Source organism: Ruditapes philippinarum, unplaced genomic scaffold, assembly GCF_026571515.1.
Source record: "Ruditapes philippinarum isolate M1 unplaced genomic scaffold, ASM2657151v2 ctg3806_1_1_1_1, whole genome shotgun sequence".
NCBI lineage: Eukaryota > Metazoa > Mollusca > Bivalvia > Venerida > Veneridae > Ruditapes > Ruditapes philippinarum.
The window spans coordinates 47,510-59,582 of record NW_026865331.1 but is presented as its reverse complement, the minus strand read 5'-3'; the positions used below and the strand labels follow the sequence as shown (position 1 = coordinate 59,582).

The 12,073-nt window shown below is 36.6% G+C and overlaps 2 protein-coding genes across 3 annotated transcripts in view; both read right to left on the bottom strand.

Annotated features, from left to right (window-relative positions):
- The window catches only part of LOC132728662 (MAU2 chromatid cohesion factor homolog), a 41,250-nt gene that overhangs the window by 18,579 nt on the left and 10,598 nt on the right, over positions 1-12,073 (bottom strand). Inside the window, exons 7-8 of the mRNA XM_060714340.1 lie at positions 4,447-4,522; positions 3,831-3,904 (exon numbers count right to left, since the gene is read on the bottom strand). Of these exons, the coding sequence (XP_060570323.1) occupies positions 3,831-3,904; positions 4,447-4,522 (150 nt within the window). The remainder of the gene's footprint in view (positions 1-3,830; positions 3,905-4,446; positions 4,523-12,073) is intronic.
- LOC132728663 (uncharacterized) lies at positions 4,727-11,763 on the bottom strand. Of its 2 annotated transcripts, XM_060714342.1 has the most exons (3): positions 11,342-11,763; positions 7,690-7,871; positions 4,727-5,961 (listed from the first exon to the last, which is right to left on the bottom strand). In XM_060714342.1, exons 1-3 carry the CDS (start codon positions 11,490-11,492, stop codon positions 5,794-5,796), a joined length of 501 nt encoding a protein of 166 aa, XP_060570325.1. In that variant the 5' UTR covers positions 11,493-11,763; the 3' UTR covers positions 4,727-5,793. The 2 variants fall into 2 exon arrangements, with proteins under 2 accessions (XP_060570325.1, XP_060570324.1); XM_060714341.1 differs by lacking the exon at positions 4,727-5,961 and having other exon boundaries at positions 6,481-7,871.

Here is a 12,073-nt window from a genome sequence, read left to right as displayed (position 1 = left end):
AGTTCTAGCTCATTGGGTTTTTTATAAGAAGATTTTTAAAGTTTTTACTATACACATATAGTTAAAAACAATGACACCCCTGGGGCAGGGCCAGTTTTGACCCCAGGGCTTTTATTTGAACAAACTTTGTAGATATTTACTTAAAGATGTTTCATGCTTAATATCTAAACTCTAGCTATTTGGGTTTTTTCAAAGAAGATTTTTAAGTTTTTGCTATACACATATAAGGAAAATCAATGACCCCCCCCCCCCCCCGGGGCCAGTTTTGAACCCAGGGCTTTTATTTGAACATACTTGTTTCATGCTAAATATCTTAGCTCTAGCTCTTTGAGTTCTTTAAAAGAAGATTTTTTTAAGTTTTTGGGGCGGGGCCAATTTTGACCCCAGGGCTTTTATTTGAACAGACTTGGTAGACACTCATTAGAAGATGTTTCATGCTAAATATCTTAGCTCTAGCTCTTTGGGTTCTTTAAAAGAAGATTTTTTAAGTTTTTACTATATGCATATAGGGAAAATCTATGACCCCCTGGGGCGGGGTCAATTTTGACCCCAGGGCTTTTATTTGAACAAACTTGGTAGACATTCACTAGAAGACGTTTCATGCCAAATATCTAAGCTCTAGCTCTTATGGTTCTTTAAAAGAAGATTTTTTAAGTTTTTTAATTACTATATGCATATAGGGAAAATCAATGACCCCCAGGGGCGGGGCCAATTTTGACCCCAGGGCTTTAATTTGAACAAACTTGGTAGACACTCACTAGAATATGTTTCATGCTTAATATCTAAGCTCTAGCTCTTAAGGTTCTTTAAAAGAAGATTTTTTAAGTTTTTACTATATGCATATAGGGAAAATCTATGACCCCCTGGGGCGGGGTCAATTTTGACCCCAGGGCTTTTATTTGAACAAACTTGGTAGACATTCACTAGAAGACGTTTCATGCCAAATATCTAAGCTCTAGCTCTTATGGTTCTTTAAAAAGAAGATTTTTTAAGTTTTTAATTACTATATGCATATAGGGAAAATCAATGACCCCCAGGGGCGGGGCCAATTTTGACCCAGGGCTTTAATTTGAACAAACTTGGTAGACACTCACTAGAAGATGTTTCATGCTTAATATCTTAGCTCTAGCTCTTTGGGTTCTTTAAAAGAAGATTTTTTAAGTTTTTACTATATGCATATAGGGAAAATCTATGACCCCCTGGGGCGGGGTCAATTTTGACCCCAGGGCTTTTATTTGAACAAACTTGGTAGACATTCACTAGAAGACGTTTCATGCCAAATATCTAAGCTCTAGCTCTTATGGTTCTTTAAAAGAAGATTTTTTAAGTTTTTAATTACTATATGCATATAGGGAAAATCAATGACCCCCAGGGGCGGGGCCAATTTTGACCCCAGGGCTTTAATTTGAACAAACTTGGTAGACACTCACTAGAAGATGTTTCATGCTTAATATCTTAGCTCTAGCTCTTTGGGTTCTTTAAAAGAAGATTTTTTAAGTTTTTACTATATGCATATAGGGAAAACCAATGACCCCCTGGGGCGGGGTCAATTTTGAACCCAGGGCTTTTATTTGAACATACTTGTTTCATGCTAAATATCTTAGCTCTAGCTCTTTGAGTTCTTTAAAAGAAGATTTTTTTAAGTTTTTGGGGCGGGGCCAATTTTGACCCCAGGGCTTTTATTTTAACAGACTTGGTAGACACTCATTAGAAGATGTTTCATGCTAAATATCTTAGCTGTAGCTCTTTGGGTTCTTTAAAAGAAGATTTTTTAAGTTTTTACTATATGCATATAGGGAAAATCTATGACCCCCTGGGGCGGGGTCAATTTTGACCCCAGGGCTTTTATTTGAACAAACTTGGTAGACATTCACTAGAAGACGTTTCATGCCAAATATCTAAGCTCTAGCTCTTATGGTTCTTTAAAAGAAGATTTTTTAAGTTTTTAATTACTATATGCATATAGGGAAAATCAATGACCCCCAGGGGCGGGGCCAATTTTGACCCCAGGGCTTTAATTTGAACAAACTTGGTAGACACTCACTAGAAGATGTTTCATGCTTAATATCTCAGCTCTAGCTCTTTGGGTTCTTTAAAAGAAGATTTTTTAAGTTTTTACTATATGCATATAGGGAAAATCTATGACCCCCTGGGGCGGGGTCAATTTTGACCCCAGGGCTTTTATTTGAACAAACTTGGTAGACATTCACTAGAAGACGTTTCATGCCAAATATCTAAGCTCTAGCTCTTATGGTTCTTTAAAAGAAGATTTTTTAAGTTTTTAATTACTATATGCATATAGGGAAAATCAATGACCCCCAGGGGCGGGGCCAATTTTGACCCCAGGGCTTTAATTTGAACAAACTTGGTAGACACTCACTAGAAGATGTTTCATGCTTAATATCTTAGCTCTAGCTCTTTGGGTTCTTTAAAAGAAGATTTTTTAAGTTTTTACTATATGCATATAGGGAAAATCAATGACCCCCTGGGGCGGGGTCAATTTTGACCCCAGGGCTTTTATTTGAACAAACTTGGTAGACATTCACTAGAAGACGTTTTCATGCCAAATATCTAAGCTCTAGCTCTTATGGTTCTTTTAAAAGAAGATTTTTTAAGTTTTTAATTACTATATGCATATAGGGAAAATCAATGACCCCCAGGGGCGGGGCCAATTTTGACCCCAGGGCTTTTATTTGAACAAACTTGGTAGACACTCACTAGAAGATGTTTCATGCTTAATATCTTAGCTCTAGCTCTTTGGGTTCTTTAAAAGAAGATTTTTTAAGTTTTTACTATATGCATATAGGGAAAACCAATGACCCCCTGGGGCGGGGTCAATTTTGACCCCAGGGCTTTTATTTGAACAAACTTGGTAGACATTCACTAGAAGATGTTTCATGCCAAATATCTAAGCTCTAGCTCTTACGGTTCTTTAAAAGAAGATTTTTTAAGTTTTTACTATATGCATATAGGGAAAATCAATGACCCCCAGGGGCGGGGCCAATTTTGACCCCAGGGCTTTTATTTGAACAAACTTGGTAGACACTCACTAGAAGATGTTTCATGCCAAATATCTAAGCTCTAGCTCTTTGGGTTCTTTAAAAGAAGATTTTTTAAGTTTTTACTATATGCATATAGGGAAAATCAATGACCCCCTGGGGCGGGGCCAATTTTGACCCCAGGGCTTTTATTTGAACAACCTTGGTAGACACTCACTAGAAGATGTTTCATGCCAAATATCTAAGATCTAGCTCTTAGGGTTGTTTTAAAGAAGATATTTAAAGATTTTTCTTTCGGTTGCCATGGCAACCAGAGTTCTGCATGGAATTAAATTCTTTGAACAATTTTTAAAGGTGACCACCAAAGGAACATTCCTGTGAAGTTTGGATGAAATTGGCTCAGTGGTTTATGAGGAGATGTCATTTAAAGCAAAAGTTTACGGACGGACGACGGACGGACGCCGGACGAAAAGCGATCACAAAAGCTCACCCTGTCACTTTGTGACAGGTGAGCTAAAAAGTCATTTGTTTTAACAGACTATCAAATACGATCTTATATTCAGAGATAAAGGAATATTTTGTAATATAACCCTTTAGACAAATTTTCCAATTTCAACATTTGGCTTTTCAAATCTCTGGACATGAACCTTACTTTCAAGTGAAGAAGCTGTTCAGTACGTATTAAGATTATAAGCTCTACTAAAATGTCAACATATTCCTAAATTTTGTGCACAATGGGTAAATTGTTGTCTTCCTACCCCAACCCCCTCCCCTATTCATATTTCAGATAGTTTTACATGGGTACAGTTTAGTGGATGCAGTATGACTTACCAAATATACTAACACACACATGTGCTCCTTTGGCAACCACTGAAACATATCAATTTGGTTGCTACCTACTGGATCTGTAAACATACAAACATGTTCAAAAAATTACTGCTTATACATGTGTAGCTTGGGGTAGACAGATGGTAATTCTCCTAAAATATTTCTTGTTTTAAATAACTGCAATGTGCTTGGAACTTTGTTCAAAATTTTCAACATGAAACACTGCAAATACATCTGAATACTTTTTAAAGTTTGTCAAGATTTAGTATTTCTGGTGCTTAATTCTAGCAAAATCATCCTGTATATAACAACTGACAGTCACAAATTCCCTGGAGAACACACCCATTACACAAACTGAGCTAGGACAATGATAATAATATTGTTACAGCATTTTGTGCTACATTGTCATAATGTACACTGAGTAACTACTTTATAATTCTGGTACAACTGATATATTAACCTTTACCCCACTCAACTCGCCCTAGTTTGACTATACCTTCTATGTTTCAGGGATTTCAATAAAAAATACATAAAATTGAGTAGTCCGCCCTATAGAGCTTGTTCATGTAGGCTGGAATGGTTGTATACTTGTACTTTAGCTCTCAATTATTAAACATACCTTCATCAGTATGTAACTGTGTGATAGTCTGTATACTCTGCTGAAGTTGTTTTAATGCTGGCTTCACACTCTTCACCTAGTTATTTTATACAATGTTATATAGATTAGTTTAAAGTATATAAAGCTATATCTCTGCTGCCTGCAGTTTAAAATCTGTTTTGGGGAGATATTGAAAAATAATGATTTTAAAATGCCTGTAACAATGAAATATGTTGGTTTATCACACACCCGTGCCGATTTGCGACTCCGTAAATATGGTATGGCACGGCCGTGCATATATTTTATTTTATTTTGTTACCAGAAAAAGAGAAAACAACAACATGGTACATTTATAAAATGTTTACTATTTAGAAAATAAATTCAAGTTTGTATTTATGTTTTGGGAAATTATGGCCACTCAAGAAAAACAACGTGGATAACCAACGTGGTTTTAGTTTGGGAAAAAACGTATGCCGAACGGAAGGAGGCCAGAACGAAAATGTTAGACATATTAATTGACCAACAGATTGCCAAACATTAACAGAATACTAGTCACTTATGTTTACCAGTGTCTTATTGATATACCAATACGAACTAATTGACAAAGACCGACACCTTCCATTATCGTACGGATAACCATATAATAATATCGGGTACCGGCAAAGCCACGGAGCCAAAATAATAGTACATCAACACGGACCAGCTGACAACCACTGATACCTTCCATTATCCTACCGATAACCGTAAAATAATGAAAACTACCAGAAGCATCACGGAGCCTGAGGTACGAATACCGATTACAAACACACAGATATTACCAAAGCACTAGAGCAATATCTGGTTACCTGACACAAAACACTTGTGTCACATATTATACCGACACATACACTGTGTCACACTTTATACCGACACATACACTGTGTCATACTTTATCTGACACATACACTGTGTCACACTTAATACCGACACATACACTGACGTACTTTACCCGACAAAAACAATTTAGAAGTTTAAACGCCAAAGATATAAATTTATAATATTAACGCTGATTAAATACACGGTAATAGTTAAGACCGTAGACAAGATTGTTAACCAGACGGCCGCCTCCCGATCGACATATTTTTTTCCCAGGCATAATATGAGTGACATTGTATACTTGATTCTAAGGAGTACAAACAAATAACACATGTATAGAATCAAAGCAACTTCATAACATCTTCACGATTTAAAATTAATGTAAAATGTTCACTATACTTCCGGCACTAAACAACTTCCATGTCACTATTAGAGTCTCTCAGCTCTACACAAAAACACATGTAACCCGCGATTAAATGAAACATATTAGGAGAAAACAATACACAGATACAGTTACAGTCTAAACATTGACGATCCCTGAAGTTTGGTCTTCTCCCTTATTGCAAAGTATGGTTTTTCCGTCGAGAGGTACATTGTGTAGATTGCTTTACATTGACTGATCGTGCAGAAGGATCGCCTTGTCAAAGTGTCAGTGCCATGGAAGTATCTGTAATATAAGAACTACCAGAAAACAGTTAAATTGTTCACCAACCATTCTTACAAATGATTTTATCTTGGAAAGATAATTTGACTATTTATCAGTAATTCAAACTTTGAAAAATCATATGTACTAATGCGTAAAAAACCTTTTAGCACGAACTTATAAAATAAACCAATTTCATTATTTATACTGACAATACAAAAAGTACAACAAATTTATAAATCACAACATATTTATAAATCATAATAACATTGGGGTGTGGCGGGTGGGAAGAGTTAATTTGAAGTGTACTCGGACAGCGAGTTGTAAACTGAGAGACCGATGCACGAGTTTCACGTGCTTATATAGTTGTTGAGAGTGATATTGGTTCCGTTTACTACCTAACTAATATATACACCGAAATGGAACCAGTGATTTGTAAACAAAAATCTCGTTCGAACGAGATTGAAATAATTTCTTGAAAAAATAAAGGAAATTATTTTAAGGGAAAAATAATTTATATTATTTTGTTACCAGAAAAAGAGAAAACAACAACATGGTACATTTATAAAATGTTTACTATTTAGAAAATAAATTCAAGTTTGTATTTATGTTTTGGGAAATTATGGCCACTCGAGAAAAACAACGTGGATAACCAACGTGGTTTTAGTTTGGGAAAAAACGTATGCCGACCGGAAGGAGGCCAGAACGAAAATGTTAGTCATATTAATTGACCAACAGATTGCCAAACATTAACAGAATACTAGTCACTTATGTTTACCAGTGTCTTATTGATATACCAATACGAACTAATTGACAAAGACCGACACCTTCCATTATCGTACGGATAACCATATAATAATATCGGGTACCGGCAAAGCCACGGAGCCAAAATAATAGTACATCAACACGGACCAGCTGACAACCACTGATACCTTCCATTATCCTACCGATAACCGTAAAATAATGAAAACTACCAGAAGCATCACGGAGCCTGAAGTACGAATACCGATTACAAACACACAGATATTACCAAAGCACTAGAGCAATATCTGGTTACCTGACACAAAACACTTGTGTCACATATTATACCGACACATACACTGTGTCACACTTTATACCGACACATACACTGTGTCATACTTTATCCGACACATACACTGTGTCACACTTAATACCGACACATACACTGACCTACTTTACCCGACAAAAACAATTTAGAAGTTTAAACGCCAAAGATATAAATTTATAATATTAACGCTGATTAAATACACGGTAATAGTTAAGACCGTAGACAAGATTGTTAACCAGACGGCCGCCTCCCGATCGACATAATTTTTTTCCCGCCACAGTAAATTTTGACAAAAAAAAAAAAAAAATTTATCCTCCAAAAAAATAGCGATGAACACTTAATTTAATAAATTTTCCACAATTGCATCTTTCAAATAGTCTAAATAAAACTCCAAGCCTACAATGTTTAAATGGATACCATCAGGGCGGAAGAAACAGGCGTCATTAATTTCAGTGGTAATAATCGCCCCCTTCCCAGACTCCATGACAATTCTTCGACCTAATCTATTTAAACGCTTTCTCTTTAAGTTTAAGGGCTTGTTTTCATTTTCCGGCCAAGTTCGTGGGAGGATATCCATCCACACAAGAAGGGTGTCAGGAAAGGCATCACGTAAATAGTCGATTTCCTGTTTTATGAGATTTCTTATGTCGGGTGTTTTAAACGATTGCAAGTCGTTTCCCCCCAAGTTAATAATTACCATTTTAGGTGGCTGAGAAAATAGAACCTGCAATTCAATGTGACGCCTCAATCCCGACCAACCAAGGCCTCTTTTTCCCCACCATGCAATGGACACACCGTCGATCTTTAAATTGCTCTTGAAAGTGTCAGATGCGTGAACCCCGGCCCAATACGGCAACGAATCGCCTAACACCCAGACATCTGAATAAAATAAAATCAGGTTGAAACTTAACGTACATACAGCTTAAAAGAGTTAGAGGACCATCGACCTAATTTCATAATGGCATCTGATGGATAACCAGCGATAGCCAGATCAGTCGCCCGACCAATCCTAAAACTGTGTGTCCGGAAATGGCCGGCTCGATAACGGGTATTATCAATAGCTAGCGATAGGACACGAGAAAATTGTGACCTCAAAATTGGTGCTCCGTTTTTATGACAAAACAGAATTGAAAAACCTTTTGATCGGATCTTTAAATATTCTAGTATCTCTGAGACAGGACATAATCCATTCATATTCCTAGGCAGCTTGATGATAGCTGGATTACCATATTGGCTTGTTTTATAATGGCGAAGACAGATAACGACATACTGTTCATTCTCTTCAAAGTGTACATCGTTAAGCAAAATTGCATGGCCAAGATGACAAATACTTGAAGCTGTAAGTTCACTGACACGAAAAAGGCCAAAATAAGCAAGCGTGAACAGTGCTCGAAATAATGTGGTTTCATAATTATCATAACAAACGGAGTGTAAATTAAGGCATATTTCCTCTAATACATGTATTGTAAGAGGTGCCCGTAAATCTTGCGTAGGTCTACTTCTGCGACAGCCCTCTAATAATTTGTTAACCATAAAGACTTGATTAAAACTCTTAAAACCGAGGATTTTATGAACGTAGTTAATTCCTGCCAAATATGTAGTGATTGATTTAGGGGATAACCCCTTCTCAAAGCAAAATGATAAATATAAAATCATATGATCGACCGGAATTGGCCAATCAGAAGTTAAATTATATTCGTGCCTAAATTTTTCGAATGACCTTATGGCATTATTATATACGATCATCGAATTTGGAGCTACTGCTGAACTAAGCAACTGTCTAGCTCTTCCCTGAAGACGCTCCATAGAAAATGTGGTACTAGACTGGGCTCGGGGTCTGCTTCCGGGGCGAGTGATCGGAATCGGGATAGCTGTAAACGAGACAAAGAGTCACAAATAGCGTTTTGATGACCAGGCACGTGAATTGACCTTATCCAGATATTTAGTTTAAGGCAACGTAGTGTTATTAAACGTACCAGTCTCATTACTCTACAAGACTTTGAAGACAATTTATTTAATATATGAACAACTGCTATATTATCACAGTGAAATTGAATCTTCTTATTCAACAGCTGATCTCCCCAAATATATAATGCTACCAAAATCGGAAATAATTCAAGAACAGTAATATCTGAAGTAATGCCGGATTCGTGCCATTCAAGGGGCCATTTCGCATAACACCAGTGACCGCAAAAATATACACCAAATCCTAAATTTGGTCCCCCTGCGCTATCTGTGAAAAGTTGAACATCAACATTCGATACCCAGTACTTGTCATGAAATAAGGATAAACCATTAAAATCTTGAAGAAACGATAACCACATATTTAAATCCAATCTTATCTCTTTTTTAAGCCTTATGCGGTGAAATGGTTTAGTAAGCCCGCATATAGAATCAATTAATCTACGTGAAAAAGGTCTGCCCATTGGTATAGCCCGACAACAAAAATTAAGTACACCAATTAATGACTGCATTTTTTTCAACGTTGTTTTTTTATGAGATAATATCTCTTCAATTTTTAAGACAACTTCCTGGATTTTTACTCCCGGAACCTTAACCGTCATATTATTTGAATCGAGTTCGAGGCCTAAAAACGTTAATACTTCTGTCGGTCCCTCTGTTTTCTCTTCCGCAAGTGGAACACCCAACTCGGACATAGTAGTTTTAAAAATTTGAAATGCTTCTGAACAAGATTCAAAAGTAATATCGGCGCCCAGAAAATCATCTAAATAATGTATTAATCCTCCTGTTTTAAATTTACGGAGAGCACTAAACTCAAGGAAACGCGAAAATCTTTCAAAAGTTATGCAGCTTATTGATGCGCCGAAAGGCAAAGCTTTATCAAAATAAAAGTTATTATTAAAGCAGAAACCAAGTAATTCAAAGTCGGACGGTTTAATAGGGATCAATCTGTAAGCACTACGAATATCCGCTTTAAATAGTTTACAATTCTGACCCAAATTCTGGATAAGTTTAACCGCTTCATCAAAACTAGTGTACTGTACCGTGCATAGGTTAGGATCAATGTAATCATTTATTGATTCACCAGGGGGATATGATAAATGGTGAATGAGCCTATATTCACCCGGTGTCTTTTTTGGGACAAGCCCAATAGGGGAGACGATTAGTTTTGGCAATGGCCGATGTACAAACGGACCAGCTACCCTACCCAATTCAATTTCTTTATTAATTTTTGATTGTATAAGTTCGGGGTTTAAATCTGTCGAGCGCAAATTTTTGGCATTTCGTGGTGCACGTGGACCGTTATATTGAATGGGAAAACCGTGCAAAAATCCTTGTAATAAAAATACACCTTCGGTTTTGTCATAATATCTTAAATATCGTCTTAAAACCCTAACATTAATTGGTGATGGAGCTAATCTATAAATATCCTGATTATGAGATATTGTATTTCCACGAATGTTTGACACATTAATTTTTTCTTTGCTGATTGAATGATCCTTTAGGTCTACGAAAGGATTTATTATTAAAGTTAGACTGTGTATTCGAAGACTGTGTATTCGACTGTGGACCGGACCACGTGCATTTGATTTCCGGATGAGGACCGTGACATTTTGAGCACGTGTGTGAGAACTTACAATCCGGCCACGTGCATGAACCTGAATTGAAAGGGTTACATGTATATCTCCTCACGTTCGAGGGGTTTTTGTTAACAGGCTTCAATTGCATACAGCGCCACCACAGATCGTTATTTATCTTTGACCAGGGGGCTGGTGTTATAGCTTGCCGGAGACGAAATTGCTCGTCGTATTCTCGCCAGCAATACGACCCTTGTCTTGCAGCGGCCTCTCTAATGTTATACATATAGTGTATTAGCTCATAGCTTTTGTCAGCGTGATTTGACAAATACACAGACGCATATATCAAAAATGCATTAGTCCATTTTTCAATGTCGAAAATCTTTTCTTTGCAATCTCTTCGACATGCTTCAATTTCCCCATTTAAACTTAATTTAAAAATTGAACCATCACAATATTGGGAGAGTTCCACAGTTCCTTTTAACATCAATGCTAAATTAACATATTCTCCCCTACAAATTTGTTGTTTGATAGAAGATGGTAAGTGCGCCGCAATATCGTCGTCTGCTAAACGAGTAACGGGCATTGGGACGCATGCAGAGTTATCGCGCATGGCATTACTTTGAAAGAAATCACGTTGTGGAGGGTTGCCACGTGTAACTAAAGGAGAACTATTATTATTGACTGAACCACTGCCACACCCCATACTTAAATCATTTGAACCTGAATTATTATTAATACTAACGTTACTATTCGGTAACAATTGACTAGCTCTCATAATTTGTTCAAAGTCTATGAAATTGGACGAACCTGCGTTGGACTGTAAAGACGTGTCTTCTGCTAGGGAGTCACCGTCCTCCTCTGCCTGCCTTTTCCGACCCCTGGTCTGTACATTATTAGGCTGGTTTGCAGTATTTACTGGCCTTGAAGCCCTAACTGGTCTTCCTCTACCACGTGGCATTCCAAACAACGAGATTTCCGATGTAAAATCCGAAGAGTTAATTTGAAGTGTACTCGGACAGCGAGTTGTAAACTGAGAGACCGATGCACGAGTTTCACGTGCTTATATAGTTGTTGAGAGTGATATTGGTTCCGTTTACTACCTAACTAATATATACACCGAAATGGAACCAGTGATTTGTAAACAAAAATCTCGTTCGAACGAGATTGAAATAATTTCTTGAAAAAATAAAGGAAATTATTTTAAGGGAAAAATAATTTATAATATATTTCCTTTTTGAGAAAATGATGCATGCACAAAAGCATTGCTAAATGGTTAAAAACCTACTTAAAAAGGCCGCATATTATTTTATTTGGAATGTTTTATTCTGTTTATGCTAGAATAAAATATTATTCTTTATCATATGAATGCTCATTTTAAGTCACTTATAAGAACTTTATCAATGATTTTTTAAATAACTTTTTATAAGAATATCCGAATTATTCATTTCTACTGTTTTTATCAATATTTGAAATATTTATGGAAAATGTGTCCATCTCAGACCTCTCCACTTTAAATACATACCACCATTTCATACTCTC